Raw genomic sequence first — 16,944 nt, forward strand, 5'->3', positions numbered from 1 at the left:
CAATTTGTGCATATTTGGGAATCTCTGACATTAACACCCAACCTTACCTATGGTTTTACCTTTAAGTGTAAGTCTTAGTGTAACTCAGGCAGGACTTGAACCACTTCATCTATTTATTAGTTTAATGTGATTGAGAAAAAAGTAAATCCCTTATGTTAAAAACACTCTTCAAAATTAGGAGTTTATAAACATCTGTGATGAAAAAAGCTGGAAGAGCTTCGCAGAGACCCAGTGCTTACATACAGTATATACATTAGCCACAGGTTACCAGTTCTCACCATGTAACATTGCTGGTATTTTTTAAGGACAAAAAAAAACAAAAAAAAAAAACACTAATGGCCAAGACAATTCTTATTTAAAATATTTTTAGTCACCTCTTCTAGAAGCTATATGAATTCAAAAATGCCACAAGCAGGCCTCATGCTTCTGGCAAAAGTTTTTCAATAAGAAAATCTACTTAAAAGATCATTTGTTCTCATACATACAGTGCACCATGTTCGAAAGCATTTTAAAACATAATGAGTATAATGTAAAGAGGCACACAGCCTCCAGTTCAGAAGGCCGAGTTGAGTGCAATTTGCTGAGTGATGAGATGTTGGGAGGTGGAAAAGTTAGTTAGTTAGAAGCACAGACTTCTTATGCGTTGCTCCTTTCCTCTATTGTAAAAGTCTCCATGGGCTCTTTGCCCAGGGCCTTGATATCATTCAGGAGACTGGTAGGGGTCAGAATGTGGGAAGACCCTGGAATAAAAGTATAAAAAAAAAGACTTAGATTTAAATGAAATATTTTCATAATTGCAACTGGTCCACTAGAGGGTGTAAAACAGCTAGAAATAAAAGCAGGTAGAAATTAACTATATTCAATTGTATATTACTGTATATGTAGTGAAATCTGATTCTGTTTAATGACCACAACTCTACAAACTATTAACTGGATTTAATAAATAGAACAGATTTTAAAAGTAAAAAAATCTTTCCTTCATAGTCAGGGTGGACAAATTCTTCCTGAAGAAAGATGTGAATACTATGTAGGCCATGAGAAAGGTGTAATTTAATCCCTCATCTTTATAATGGTGTAATGATACTCACCTACAATGACCTCACAGGATTTGACTGCCTGTGTGACCTCGTAGGCAGAGCGCATCTCTGAGAAGCTGATTCCTCCGATAATAAAGATGATGAGGCGTGAGCCTGTTCGGCGTTCATCCTGAGCATTAGGTTTGTGCTTCTGACGGGCGCTGTGGAGCAGAGGATGGATGACAGAAATGTATTGAGACAAAATTTAGAAAAGAATCTGATTCTTGCATGTTGAAACTATGGACAGAAACAGCTAAATCAACATCATGAAAGACAAACACAGGGAGGGGGTGGTAGACAGATACTTTAGATTTCAAAGACAGACTTTCAAACAATCAGATATAACATGGCTGGAGCTATATATAGTAGCCCAAAACAATGAAGGGCTTTAACTTACCAGCCTATTACTGTCTGTATTTATATGTAAAACATATGATTATTTTAGCATGCATTGTCTTCTCATGAAAGTGAAAAGACAACTGCCTATTAACTTGGAGTGATTTGTAATATAAAGAAATATACTGATACTGTAAAGTAGTAGTTTTAGTAGAAATAGTAGTTGTACAACATCATATACATTAAATACAGAAAAAGCAAAACGTTGGCTTTCAGAGAGACGCTAATGCATAAGTCGGTAACTGGGAACAACTCTAAAAACAAAGACTGATCAGAGCATTTCACTGTGGCACTCACCTGACGGCCCCTGAACCATTCCAAGCAGCAGGACACTCAGACTGGTGTGGCCATTCTTTGGTGTCCAGTTTGTTCTCTACGGCATCCTGAGAATAACAGATTCTTCATTTATTTGTCATTTGTACAAGTTCCTTATCAACCAATTAGTTTTTGGCTAGTTTTAAGTATTACTTAAGTAGCCTACGTACAGTCATATAGACCTAAATCGACACCCACTCAAGAGAACTTCATTCCAGGGCTGCACTGAGCATTTTGGGATTTAATAGCTAAATGGTCAAGGTCCTTAAATGTGTAATTGATTGCACTGAGAGAACAGACATAACAGGCAGAGAAATAATAATTATTTGGTGATACTAGTCTCAGCAGGTAAAAGGTAAATTGACCAAGAACCAATTTACAAAAATGTACTGTAGGTGTAACTCTTAAATTGTGGAGAAAGCAGGTAACTACATCCTATGATTTCAAAAGTGGTTTAAGACTGGAATCAGTCTGCTGGCAAGTATTTCTGTCTCAGATGTTGCATATTAAAGTTATGGTTCTTAACCCACAGCTTTTTACTAAAGATTTCAGATGGTTTTAAATTAACAGAATAGTTTCAGCTGATTTCAACCAAGTGCTCGGTGGTAACAGCTCTAAAAACGTTTTTTTCAAATAATAATGGCAAAGCAAAGTAATTATAAGAAGCAAAGGAGTTACACATCAGTGCGTGTCCCTCCACTTGGATTATTTTAATTCTAACAATGAAATGATTTGCTCACAAATCTCATTTGTAATGAGCCCAGACATACTTGTAATCACAGACCTCTTAGTTCTAGTTCTTCCTAGATTTCGGTCTTTCTGAAAAAGACAGGGCTGACCTTCTATGTGGAAAAAGACACCCCCTACCTGCTGCTTAATACAAACATATTGAATTTCAGGTCGGTCAAATTAAAGAACTGAGATTCAGTGGGTAAAACCTAATATTATATTATAACCTCATATTATGACCAGAGGGCACCGAGGTACCTCTGCCTCTCAGTTTTCATCCAGTTCGGAGAAAAGGATACAAGTTTTTAATGTAACCGCCTCAGATATATGATATTATTATGTCAATGTTTTATGGCTTACAGCTCATATAACTTAACAGACTTAAACACAAAACATTTTCTGACCACCTTATACTAACCTCTTATATGGAATGCATTCAATGTACAATGAAAGGAATGAAAGCATTTGACCATTAGTACAGAGCAATGTTGCTGAAAGAGAAGAATCATCCCTGGGGAGTGAGGCCTTATTGTGCCTTTAGATGCTATAAATGAGGTCTTTTACTGACAGATAAACCAGTATGGATCACAAATATGGCACTGCCTATCAGGTGGCATGAATCTGATAACTTCTTTTTATGTCTCTTTCACAGTTCTGTATATAGGTTTTCTCATGAATCCCATTCAAAGGGGACTGGAGTAGCACAGTAAACTAGATCAAGCAGCATGTGGAGATCTCAGACAATTAACGACGGAACTTCTTTTTCCTTCCTATCCCACATCCAATCTAGAGCCAGTCAGCACCTTCCTAGTTGTACCCAAGTCATTCTTCTAGCATTAATGGTCTAGATTGTACAATATGGTAATTTCCTCTCACTGACCTCCATCACGTCCTTTATGACAGGAGTCCATCTGGAAAGGTTGTACGTCTGCTCCTGGGAGCGATCCCGTCTGGTTGGTTTGCGAGAAAAGATACTAGACTGAAAACAATGAGCAGGAACAAGATGAGACAGAATTTAAAGAAAAAACAAAAAAAGAAAGTGTAAAACGATGAAAATTCCAGCCACCAGCTAATTTATCACTGATAATGTTTTAAACCATAGGTACACTCATCTAAAGCATTAAAGCAAGCTTAATTAAATTCATCTTTTCTCCACATACCTCTGTGATGATAGGGACCCCCAGTCGTTTCCAGTTCAGGATATATTCTCGTTCGTCTTCAATCTTTACATGCTGGATGAGTTTGCTTAAGTTCTCATCTGTTGTTCCTGTTTCCACACAACCAACAAACAAACCAGTGTGAAAATATAGTGGAGTAAATAGTGTTTTGGGGGATGAATCCTCTGTCAAATAACTAGACAGAAAGGTCTTGGTCAAGTCTGGGGTTTTAGGTCCATTCAACAGTCTCTTTGGGGGGGAAAACAGCTGACACCACCACTATATTGACACACTTTTTTCAGACTTCACATTTTTAAAAACACTCAGATTACACTGTGAAATGTCATGACGAGTTGTTGCCTAAGATTTTCCTCCAGGAAAGACAGGCCAATAATGTATATTGTGGCTGACTGGTTCTCAGTCTTTCTAAATAGTTCCCAGAAATATTAGAATACAAAGCAAGAGACTACTTTACAATCTGCTGGAGGAGAAGAATAGTGTACCATTGAGACTGAAAATGTAGAGCAACACCGCTCTGATCTTGTCGTGGATGCTGTAAGGATGCAGCAGCACAGGGAGCAGAGTCCTCATGGGATCCTTCACCTTCATTCCATCCACATCTGACCCCACTGCTAGATCCTACACAGAGACAAATCCATTTTTTAATCCTTCCTTTAGGGTAGGAACATTTAACTTTTACATGTAGGAACAGACCAGTCCAATGAACATATTTCTGCCTTGTCCTAAAAAGTACTCTGAGCTCATACATGTCAGTGTGACTTAAGGACATATCATAAGAGCAAATGCCTGGGGTTATATGGTTTCTACCTTCTGAATATTGTCTACTCACCACCCACCTACTGACTTGTTTCAGCAAAGGTAAGTGGTGAAAACTGAGGCAGAGATCTAGGATCTAGGATGGATCACAGACAGACCTGTTCAGCTTTGCAGAGTTTCTCCACGTTGTTTGAAAATTGTTGCATGCAGTCCTCAGCCAACTGCAGATGAATGGTTTTCTAGAATTCAGAGAACATTTTGTTTTGTATTTTTACTAGAGTTTCAAAATGATTTCCAGACATTTTTAACTGTTCTGCTTTCAACGCATGCTGAACTCAAACTGGCATTTGAAGCACCACACCCAATCATGACATAACTGCTCAGATCTATAATTATACAACTAAGTGTTGACACATCTGTCCTGAAAACACTGGCATGTTGAATCAGTTGCCCCTAAAACGGCTCATGTATAGTGCTGCAAGAGTTTTTGTTGAAAATCTCAAAACCAAATTAAACAGATAAATTTAAGTTAAGGGAAACTGACACTGTTAGTTTATACCTCTGTCAGCTCTTTACGGAATGAGGGCATCTTCTTCATCATTTGGGACAAATTGCTAATTGTGATCTGGAAAAAAATGAAATGAAAATTTTGCTCAAGAAATTTATTTTAAGTATGAAGTGAAATCAAGGAATCGGATAAAAACTGTACCTTCCCATCTGGCTGTTTCTTGCTAGCTGATATTTCCTTTAACATCTTGGGGATTTGTCTATGGTGAGAAAAAAACAGGGTTAGAAGGTAATGGTGAGGAAGGCACACCTTCATCCTTCAGATCGCACATACTTACTCTGAGACCTCAGCGATGTGCTTGTGCCTGAGCTTGACCCACAGCATATCGTCCTCGTTCAGCAGGGCCTCCTTCTCTGAACCGTCTTTAGCCTTGTACCTGGCCACGAAAATCGTCAGGTAATTGGTTTCAGCTATCAAAGTACTGTCTGACATATGAGCATGACAATATGAAAATACTGAAATGCAGAGTAGAAACAGCTTGTATTACTGGTAGATGTCCTTCTGGATATCAATGAGGTCGTAGGCCATGGCCTGGTAGGTCAGCTCATGCAGGATGGGGCTGACGGGGTCAAAACCTCTTTCTACAATCAGCAGCTGTGCTTGAGTCTTTCCCTGGTGATTGGGGCAAATGCACAAATGAAAACATAGAATAAGACCACAATTTATTTAATTTTTCAAAACTACTGGTTGATAGTTACTATTTGACAATGATATTTGCACTTGTTCCTCATTTTCTATGATAGTGTGTCTCTCTCTCAAATTTTAGGTGAAGAGCAACGACATGTGAATGACTAAAGCAAAGTTGGAAACATTTGTTTCCTTTTATATAATACCTTGTTTTAAGTTGTCAGTGAAACTGCATTTTCAGGTTCACATCTACTGCCTGGGCTAAGACCTTGTTTATTGTCAACATTCTTTTTGTTTCAGCAGGTGTCTTACCTTTTTCTTGCCACTGTCATCCAGCTCATAGTGTCTGGCCAGCTTGTTGTCTACCAGTTCTGCAAGGGTTTTGGCATTCTCCATGTTCTTGCTGTCTCTAGGTATGATAGAAATTATTTTCCAGGAGTTATCACAGTGAGACCGATACATAATCGTTGCAATGTTACCAGTTTTTAATCAACGGGTGAACTTTACATGCATTGAACTGTGTTTGATTGTGTTTAGCAGCAGCCAGTATTTTTTATATAGATTTTCACCTTCACATATGAAGATGCGGGGAAAGTGCTTTAAGTGGCCACTGTACCCCCCCCCCCCTGCAACAGTGGGCTTTCTGCTCTGCCTTTACTCCTTCGTGAACAACGATAAACACATATTTCCAATGTGTTCAGTCAACACACAGAGCCACTCCTTATAACTGGCATTAGGCCAATTTGCTGCCATTAAGGAAGCATACACTATGGTCTTAGTTGATACTTTTCTCAGAAAAGGTGTCACTCTGCTTGAGGGCTGAGGTGCATTTTCAGAGGAGAAACTAAATCTTTTCTGCCTTACTTCTTGTATCTAACTCCTGGGTACTCGTCCAGCGTGGCACAGATTGTGACGAGCTGGTCCGCAAGAGTTTCCAGTGTCTTCATTTTGTCCAGACTGTTGGGCTTGTAGATGCTGTTGAAAGCCCCGGGATTATCAAATGTGAACACCTGAAAAGCGTTCAACACACCGTGTGTAAAAAACACTATTCTTTAAGTGACAACTTTGCATGTAATAATATAATAAATAATATAATATAGTTTTTCTGTATTTAATCATTTTTCAAATGCTGGAATATTAACCGAAGTATAAAAGACTTAAATTTGCTTTGTAAAAATCTTGAAATAATTGAGAACCCTTAAGAGTTTTCTACAAATACAGAGTGACCAGTTATACTGTGCCAAAGCCAAAATTGAAAGTTGTTAAAATCATTATATGAGAGCTTAAAGCAGGCAATGCCCAATAAAGATTCACTCAGAACATTGCAAACCACTAACTCACAGTAGCAACACGACCTAAACCAAGTGAATTTCCCTCAGCAACAAGGAATCAACACAGCCTGCATAAAAAGAGGAAATATGGCAATAAAAAGAACCGAAAGAACACACTTTGCAACCACTCACTTGTGCCTCTTGTGGCAGGAACGATAGGTTGATTTCCTTACACACTTGTATGTACTTTGCACAGTACAACTTCATATTGTTGAAAAGGTCGTCTGGACAGTCTGTGGGACCAAAAAGCTTTTAGTTCAGGTGCTTGTTTAAAAAAAAAACAAAAAACATCACTAATATTACAATTAATTAATTAGTTAAGAGGTCTTTATGTTGGATATTTTGTTGTTGTAGTAGATTATACCAAAGCAGAAGTTTATAAATTACTTACAGTCTGTGAAATAAACATATGCCGCTTTATATTTGGGTTTTTGCTTGAAGTCTCCAATAAAGGCATCAACACACTATGAAATAACATTTTTAAAATAATCACAACAGAGTCAGAACTTTAAAATGAAATTGAAAAGTCACTAGATTGAAAACTTTTTTTTTTTTTTTTTTAAACAAAACTTCAATGCAGTAATGCAATTTGATCATGACAGGAATAAAACTACAAACCTTAGCAGTTGGTGATATGAAGTAGATGGCTTTCATTTCTAGAACAGGCTCTCTGTTCTTGTACAGGTCCTCCACAACTAAAGAAACATAATATATATATTTTTTTTTAACTTCCGTTTGCTCAGTGTAATAAAAGCTTGATGTAAAAATACGTTCTGATATGGAAGCATAACCCACTTGTTATTTTCTCTGACATGAGATCGGACATTTTGCAACATGATGAGAGGATCTTGGTGGTAAAAGGATCCAGAATCAATATCTGTCAAGAAACAAACTTTTATAGTGAATGTTTGCAATCTACTGTAATAAGTCAGTAGGCTATGACATCCCACATGAAAAGACAGAAGAAGAAGAAAGATAAAGTACAGTTCTGTGTTGAGTGACAGTGCATGTGGAATCAACCACATAAAAGTTAGATCTTTAAAGAGGAGATTCTGTGATTAGACTGAAGGTTGTCCTACCTTCCATACTTTAGATTTTCTGCAGTCTGCAATAATTGTGTCTTGTATTCCTGTGAGAGACAAAACATGTCAACACAAAACATGACTACAGCCAGAAAAATGACTACACTGAGCTGTCGTGTGGTTTTAGTACACTTGTGATAGAAAGAAAATTAAGTGACTAATGAACAGTCCATGATGTTCAACTAATGGTGTATTTATTAGACTGGTAACAGCCTTTTGCACAGAACATCTGTTGAGTTTCATATCATTTTAGGTTTTGCAAATCTGCATTTGTCATCACTCTTGGTGTTTCACTGATTAAGTAATCACTGGGAAAAGGGATGAATAATCATTTCACAGTGAATGTATGTATGTATGTGTGTGTGAAATCTGTGCCTTCATTGATTATCATCCTAAATAGGTAAACCAGCCTAAAACTGATAGTCTAATCAAACTATGCTTCAATAAATCACATTACATACATAAAGGTACTAAAGTTCACTTTTTGTTCTGTTGTAAAGAAGCCCAGAACTTTTGCCCACGCCACAACTGGTGTTTTTTCTTGTTCCTAACATTTCTAAGTTCCTAGAATAAAAAAATAGTGTTTGTTTTTTAGTGTTTGTTTGCTGCTCAACCTCAACCCAAGCGCTCAACTTCAACCTTACAGCTACCTCACGTGCAGATGAATCTACTAGGATTCATCTGCACGTTGACCATACTGGGACAAAAATCTGCTGTTAGACACCCAGAGACCAACTAGCACTATGGAGCTAAATCTTGATTAAGTAAGTGTCTGAGACTTCGACTTGAAAAACTGATTAATAATAAGGTATATGGTAGAAATATATTGTCATTGTTTTCTGGGATGGTAAATTCAAGTCTTTTGCATTATATATTGCTGGTCAAACAAAACAACACATTAGAACTGAAAAATGGTTCTTTTTAAATACTTCCTGACATTTTACTCACTGAATCAATCAATTATTAAAGAAGATAATTGACAGATACAGTGAATAATCATAAATCTGTAGCCCTATAGTCTTTTGAGATGAGATGAGACAAACTTCAGTGGGTCTGCTAGTTAAAGTAATAAGCAGAGTAGTTTTGCCATCATGGAAAAACACAACCTTCCTGTGGTTTTGTGAGTATTAACAAAACACTGAAAAATGAGAAGTCATTTGATAACACAACGTCTGAGAAATGAATCAAATAGAAAGAGAAAGAGTCGCATCTGACACAAACACCAGGCTGCCAGGTGGACACGGCTGATATTCAACTTTCCAACAAATGTGTGATCAATCAGGTTATGCAGACATGAAGTGAGCCTGGGGCTGTTGCTCACAAAGCTGCCTACAAAGCTGCCTCGGCCCTTGTGAACAGGACGACACTAATGGAAAACACCAACATTAACTTCACAACTTCACAACATTAACTTCACAACTACAAACTACAAACGCCCTACTGAATGTTAGGGTTATAACTTATAGCAAACAAACCTTAGTTAAACTGTGAGCCTACAAATATGAGGTGGGGCTACAGGCGATACGAAGAAAGTGCCCTCACTTCGGCTAAAGTGGACTACAACATCCTATAGCACTAAATCAAATTAGGATTAGAAACACAGAACCAGGTGGTCCGGGTCTAGTCTGCTCCTGTTTACCCTGTTAGATCACCACAAACCAAATTTACCAACTTTTACTGCAAAAAGCCGCAAAGAAAATTTTTTTAAAAACAGCACGCAGCTAGTTCATCGGCCATTAACTTATAATATCAGACTATTTTTACTAACATTTTCCATGCGCATTATAAACTCTCCAGTTGAACTCGACTTACTTTTCCAAACTATTCCTTTCAGTCCGTACTCCAGACCCGCTGCCATCTTGTTGTTTTATTTTCTCTGCGCCTCTTCCTGTCGTGTCTTCGGTCTTTGACGTCATCAGCGTCACCAAGTGTGCGACTAATCGTTTTTGTAGTTTTTAAAACCATATACTCATGAGCCCTTCTGGCCCTGATGTATTTAGACTTGTAATAGACATTTTTCATTCTTATTAAAAAAAAATAACACGAAAGAGAAGTTTTTCTACTGTTCTGTCACCTGAAAATTTACAAGAAAACAAGCTTAAACAAAAATCAGCTGCATAAAATAGTGTCTAAACGTGAGTGACATCCCCAAGTGGATTAAATTCATAGGCTAAAAATACATTGAACTTTAATTATTTGCAATTTACAACAAAACTTAAGATTTAAGAAAAGTAGAAATGGACTCCTACAGTAGGTTGGGTATCACTGAACTAGCCTACTGAATTCTAAAAAAAAAAACCAAAACGAACAAACAAACAAACAAAGAAAAAACAAAGTAGTTCTACCTGGACCCTTGAGTTTGACAATATCATGCATCTTATCTTATCTCATAATTATTTTGAGTAGTTTAATTCCTAACATTTGGTTATTTATTTATTAGAAACAAACATTAGAAAATGTTTTCATACCTTTCACAAAGTATGAAAGAGAGAGACTGGGAGTAAGTTGAGATGTCTAGGGGAAGTCCACTACCTTTGGCAGACCCCTACATGTTTTGGCACCTTGACTACATCCTTGAGTGTAGAATATCATTAGAAAGGTATTTTCTTCTCAGGATATCTGACCTGCTGTTTCCTCAAGGTGCATATCTCTGCTTAACTATTATTGGATATATGCCCCCCCAATGGGAGGGGCCAGATGCTGATATTTCAACTAAAGGTAAAACTATTAAAACTAAGGTGTATTTAAAAAAATTATCGAATAGGAGCTGCAAAGTGTGACAAACATTGAGAGGAGTGCTACGAGAGACAGCCAAAGAATGGGCACAATGCAGTGGATGGTGATTTTTGTCGTGCTGGGCACCTGGTCACAGGTATGGTAATGGGATAAAATTAAAATAGGCAGCTTATTTTAAATTTAAGCACAGAATGCATGCTGGTGAAAAAGGAATGCAATGTAAAATACAATCCAAAGTAGTTGGATTTTATGTAAATACAAAAATGTTGCTAATAATTTTCTCATATATATTTGCAGGTTGCAACCCAGTCAGGTACTGTATGCTCTTTTGCCGTATTTTCTGCTGTAGATGTTTTATTACTGTCAGAGAAGGAAGAAGCATAAACCTTGGTTATATTAGAAATATGTATGTAAATAATCAGGTCTCAGGCTGATCAACACATGCTATGATGATCTGCACATCTTTCATCTCCTTCATCAGCTATCAAGGTGTCTGTGTTCTCAGCAACATCCAAAGCAGTGACTCTCAAATGGACCAGATACTCTGGAGCCAGCTCATACAAGATCACTGTCGCCCCCAAAAGCTCACCAAACAGCCCCATCGCTTTTGCCAGGTTTGGTCCAAACACAGTGATGGGCTCTGTCATCTCTCTGTCACCAAACATCATGTATATCTTCACAATTGAGGCTCTTGATAATTCCCTCACAACACTGAGCCGTGACACCACAGAATCATCAACAGGTGAGCTACAATTCTGTTTATTTTACAGGCTGAGAATCAGAATTGCAACACTCAGATGTGATCAAATGTTTTAAAATGATATATTTTGTTAACACAGATATCCCAGCCCTCACATCAACCACTAAAGCCATGCAATTTTATATTAGATTTGACAGTATATTCTCTTCTTGACTATTTTAGCCCCTGACATGATGGATCCCATTCAGACTGTACAGCCAAAGGACAGCAGGACCTTGACTGCAGAGTTCCTCTTGCAGACTGGAGCAACTAATTACATTATACGTGTCCAAAACACCAATGGCTTCTTCAGAGAAGACACAGTGTCTTCCTCTCCTGCTGAGATTAAGTCCCTCACACCATACACTGAGTACATGCTCAGCATCATGGCCGTGAACAGCGGAGGCCACAGCCAGCCAACTCTTCCTGTGACTGCAAGGACAGGTACTGTTGTTTGTTATTTTTATTTGTGGGTAGAATGTCAGATCTTCACAATTTCTAACTTTCACAGCTGGAAAACAAAATGTCATAAATAAATAAAAAAATAGTGCTCCCAGGCTGGTTTGTGTGTAAAAATGAAGGTTAGGGTTAGGGTTTTTTCACTGAAAAACAATGAGCTCTTTTCTCACCCCTATGTCCTGCAGAAGTCACTTGATCTGCTTCATTGTCCTAATAAATTCAATACTGTGAGTCAGTATATACACATCCTCTTCAGGCAAACCTAGTGTCTGTGTAATCTAGGTTGTATTACCCCTCAGGGCCTCTCCTGCTTTGGTGGTACCTTTCTCAGTGAAACACATGAGTTGACCTCATCCTGAGTCCATAAAAATATGTTTTTTTTTTTGTTTACGCTTTCACAATATAGACTTTTGGATTTAATCTTATTTCAGGGCTTAACATAGTAGGTTATGGATAGGCCTTATAGGTTCACACATTGGAAGTAAAAAACCTGAAAAGGGTGATTTCATACAGCAAGTGTCACCAGTTGGAGGACAGTGTAGGTTTCTCCTGAATATAACTGTACTTGAAAGGGTTAAAGACCACACAGGCAGATGATCTTGGATGGATGTTGCGGGGATTCATCTAGAAACCAGTGAAGTTATTGGTCATTTATACATACTATGCAATATATTTTTAAAATCAATATTCTGTAGAACAGTTGTGACCTGTATATTAAAGCTGAGCATATTCATTATTTCTTTAAACAGTGAACACATGAAAAACTTGTCAAACTTACCTTTCCTCCACAGTTTTGCCTCCACCTCAGATTTCCACCTCCTCTCCCAGCAATGACAGCATCATTGTGTCCTGGGCCCCTGTGCCTCATGCTGTCCAGTACTCCCTGTCCATAAATAAGTTTGGCTCAAACACTAGCATGACGTTCAACACTTCTAACACCAATCTGACCATCTCTGGCCTGGATGCTGGCTCACTTTATGTCATCAGTGGTTTTGCTTGGGACATGGAGGGTAGAAAGGGAGAGCGCAGTTTCAACCTTAACCAGACTACACGTAAGGAGATCTGTGTCCATTAGATCACACACTACAGCAGACAGACACACAATAGCTCCAGTAAATGAAATGTTAAAATATTCTACATGTAGAGTTAAAAATAAATAAGTACACATACAGTTTCTGTTCACCCACTGTATGTTTGATGCATCATTGCTGTGTATGTTTGGTCTTTTAACAGGACCTCCAACACCATCTTCTGTCAATGTCTCTGTGGTGATAAGTAATGCTGTGGCTGGACTCTCTGTGTCCTGGAAACTCAATCAGGAAGTTTATGGATCCATTCAGTACAGTGTGATGAGTAACCAGAACCTCACTTGTAACGCCACATCCAGTTCTTGCACCCTGTCTCCAGTGAACTGCGGAGAGGTACACATTATCCAGGTCACTGCTTCGAACAAGGCTGGGCCCAGTCTCCCATCCAGCCCCAAGGTCTTCACCACCTGTGAGTCAGACCCACACAGTTCTATCAGATAATAATGTTGATGGTTGTTTTATTTGTAATCCTTTAGTTTGTTTATTTTGGCTTTATTTCGCTAAGCGTAATTACAGATATTTAGGTTCTGACAGATGTCTAATATTTCATACACTGAAATATCTGACACATTTGTAGACAAAGTGGATTTAAGCTGCACAGACACAGGTGATGCTGCATGTTTATGGGCTGCAGCACACAGTGCATAACTGAAAGTGACATTTGCCATTAAAACAAAAGTAATGATGAAATAATGAAGATAATTTTACAGTGAGATATCTGCACCTGTGCTGTCAGTCCCCTGTCCCCCAGAGTCTCTGGCTGTTGTGGAGTCGACAGACGGGAACTGCACTTTGACATGGAACACAGTTCCTTATGCGGACAGCTACCTAGCCATCATCAAGAGAGGAAACTTTGGTGAGAAGACCTGCCCCTCTACCAGCAACAACTGCACCTCCATCCAAACAGGTGACAGTGGTGGGGAGACCTGTAACACCACCAGCAGCAGCTGTACCTTCTACTGCCAGTGTGGCTACACCTACTTGATGTCTGTGCTTGCTTTTAACCAGGCTGGCAGCAGCCCTCAAGGGAAGACTGTTAACTACACTACCTGTAAGTACCAGCAGATGTCTGAAGGTTTGAGTCATTCTGAAACTGATATTCTTGTCTTTCTGGTTATGATCAGTGTGTATTTATCTGAGTTTCTCCTGTGTCTTTTAGTGCCCTGTTGTCCAGAGGGTGTATCTGTCTCTGTGGTGAGCACAGACACTCTGGAGATCACATGGACTGCCTCGCGCGGTGCAGACCTGTATGAGACTCGGGCTGCAGACAGTTCAGAGGTCATCCGGTGTAATGACACCGCACCGGTGTGCGCCCTCTCAGACCTCGACTGTGACAGTCCCTACAGTGTGGTTGTGACACCCTGCAATGAAATCAGCGGGTGCAATCGTGCATGCAAAGCTTATACCAAAGACACAGGTAGAAAACCTCTGTTCACATATACTGTATCAACTAAATATACAGTCACTTTGCAGCATATGGTTCCTGATTTAAAAAATTAAAAAGTTTAAATCCTACTAGAGAAAAAAACCTAATCAATAGAGTACAACACAAACTTAGTTTAGGCTTAGGCTTCTAGGTGTGAACCTACTCTGTAATCTCAGTCAACTTTTAAATCCTTCGTCTCTCACCCATCAGCCCCCTGCATGCCGACCAGTCTGGTGCTTAATCTGAGAAACTCCACCTCTGTCAGTGTCAGCTGGGCAGCAAACAACAGAGCAGCATTATACACAGTGAGTGCACGGGGAGATGATGGCATGCGCACTTGCACCAGCCCAGGAAATAGCTGTGTCATCACAGGCCTTCTCTGTGGCTCCACCTATGAAATCAGTGTCATAGCAAATAACACTGCTGGCCAGAGTTTACCCAGCTACTCTGACCTTCTGGAAACAGGTGAGTTGTCCAAGGTTTGAATGGATCCAGTGACTTAAAAAGTACAGATCTCGGGCAAAAATAGGTTTGAGCTATGCAATAATAAAAAAGAAACACTATACTGCAGTTTTCTACTATGTGCACTCACTGTATTTATGTGTTCTTGAATACATGGGAAATGTACAGACATGCAGCCACAGCAACAACATGACTCTTGATAATGCTGATGTGCCAGAAGAATGTAAACAAATTGGCTATATATATATATATATATATATATTTTATATTTTATTTTTATATATATATATATATATATATTTTACCTCATGATCATAAAGTGACACCTGGTTACTGAAGATAAGAATCTGAGGAGATAAATTTAGGGATCCTCTCAAAAGTGCATTTGTATGGGCCAAGGGAGCTTTTCTAATGTTTGATGATAGCTTTCTTAATTTTAAACGCCTGCAGCAGGAATATGAACAGTTCTGCAGGTTGAGGAGGGATTATAACATATGTTGTTGTTAGATTATGTCAGGTAAAGGTTAAAGTATCATGTTGTTTTGGTACCTAGATATATAGTATTCATTAGAATATCATTTTCTTTCACAGAACCCTGTTGTCCAGTGAATCTAACAGTAGATCAGGTAACTCAGGCAGTGACCAATGTCTCATGGTCTATCACCAGAGGGGCACGTTCATTCATAACTTCACTGACATCACCACGCGGCAATGCCCGCTGCCACACCCGGGACTCCAGCTGCCTCATGGGATGCATCACCTGTGGGACCAACTACACCATCGCCATGGAGGCGATCAGCCTCAGCGGACGCAGGTCCAACTGCACCTATCAGGGCTTCTCATCCAGTTAGTTGTGATGTTTTCTACCTATTGAGAAGGAAAGATGAAACTGCATTAAAGAATGATGAAATAATTAAATCCAGACTATATAGTTTGTGTAATAATAAAGCCACAACATTACTGTTTCTCCCTCTCTCTCCAAGGTGCCTGCTGCCCGTCAGGTGTCAGGCTCTACAGGATGGCAGGTAACTCTCTGAGGGTTTACTGGCGCAGCTCTGGCAGCCACAGCTACACTGTAGAGATGGTGGGAAGCAGCAAAAACTACACCTGCACTGCAGCTCATGGGGACAACAGCTGTGATGTTGGCAACGTCCAGTGTGGGGATGTCTATCACGTAGTGGTGGCCCCACTCACACCAGAGGGCAAAAAAGTCCTGTTCTGCCCCCGGAGGCTGTACTCAGGTATGAATCCCAGAGTGTGGTGCAGTCAGATCATTTCATCTGTGGATCTGCAAATAAACGTTTTCCTGTAAATTGCAATGCTAACCCTCAGATTGTGATGTTATTATAATGTAAGTGTACAGTTTCACAAACAACCAAATAAATACATCAAATGTGTGATTTAATTTGACAATATGTATTAAGGTAATTTCAGAACTCTCTGATTTAAAGAACTACAGGGCAGAAACATGATACAGTTCAAAAGTTTCACATTATGAACAGAAACAGTTTGACAGAATTTTTTTTAATTTCTGCCTTTGCAGTCATATGCTCTGGGGACAATATCGGCACAGGTGAGTGTGTTACCATTCAGAAAGTTTGATCTACATAAAGACATTGATTTGTAAAACTATTTAAAGTTAATCTGAAACCACCCAACACTATCAAGTACTTACTGGTAAAAGGTTAAGAAACCATTCAAATGTTTTCTGATGTCAAATCTCCAGTGATCTACAGAGGGAAGAGAAGTGTGGACTAGCTCGAGGTAAGTAAATATGTAGTTCGATCATTTTAAATTTGACTGACAAATTGTTTGACATAATGTTTTCAGACTCAGACTGACCATGTCATGATTTCAAAGAGTGCTTACAGGGAGCCTGCAGCTGTGCGTTGAAGTCTCCCTCTGCTGGCTGCAATGAAACATAACTTGAATTTTAAACACCTTGACATCAAGATTTAAACAGTGACCATCTTTGC

The 16,944-nt window shown here is 38.9% G+C and overlaps 2 protein-coding genes across 2 annotated transcripts; one reads left to right on the top strand and one right to left on the bottom strand.

Annotated features, from left to right (window-relative positions):
• Positions 1-353: 353 nt before the first annotated feature.
• stxbp3 (syntaxin binding protein 3) lies at positions 354-9,969 on the bottom strand. The gene is made up of 19 exons (XM_026323670.2): positions 9,871-9,969; positions 8,056-8,105; positions 7,772-7,853; positions 7,595-7,671; positions 7,368-7,440; positions 7,109-7,209; positions 6,510-6,655; positions 5,958-6,054; positions 5,506-5,630; positions 5,296-5,394; positions 5,160-5,217; positions 5,010-5,075; positions 4,609-4,689; positions 4,177-4,312; positions 3,677-3,783; positions 3,397-3,495; positions 1,770-1,855; positions 1,089-1,237; positions 354-740 (listed from the first exon to the last, which is right to left on the bottom strand). Exons 1-19 carry the CDS (start codon positions 9,914-9,916, stop codon positions 637-639), a joined length of 1,782 nt encoding a protein of 593 aa, XP_026179455.1. The 5' UTR covers positions 9,917-9,969; the 3' UTR covers positions 354-636.
• An 854-nt stretch (positions 9,970-10,823) lies between these two features.
• LOC113139964 (fibronectin type III domain-containing protein 7-like) lies at positions 10,824-16,732 on the top strand. Its single transcript, XM_026323621.1, has 13 exons — positions 10,824-10,930; positions 11,092-11,107; positions 11,276-11,536; positions 11,717-11,977; positions 12,784-13,044; positions 13,226-13,489; positions 13,817-14,131; positions 14,240-14,497; positions 14,717-14,971; positions 15,560-15,814; positions 15,952-16,209; positions 16,512-16,541; positions 16,695-16,732. Exons 1-13 carry the CDS (start codon positions 10,877-10,879, stop codon positions 16,724-16,726), a joined length of 2,520 nt encoding a protein of 839 aa, XP_026179406.1. The 5' UTR covers positions 10,824-10,876; the 3' UTR covers positions 16,727-16,732.
• The last annotated feature ends 212 nt before the right edge of the window (positions 16,733-16,944 follow it).

This window comes from Mastacembelus armatus, chromosome 4 (assembly GCF_900324485.2).
Source record: "Mastacembelus armatus chromosome 4, fMasArm1.2, whole genome shotgun sequence".
NCBI classification, from domain to species: domain Eukaryota; kingdom Metazoa; phylum Chordata; class Actinopteri; order Synbranchiformes; family Mastacembelidae; genus Mastacembelus; species Mastacembelus armatus.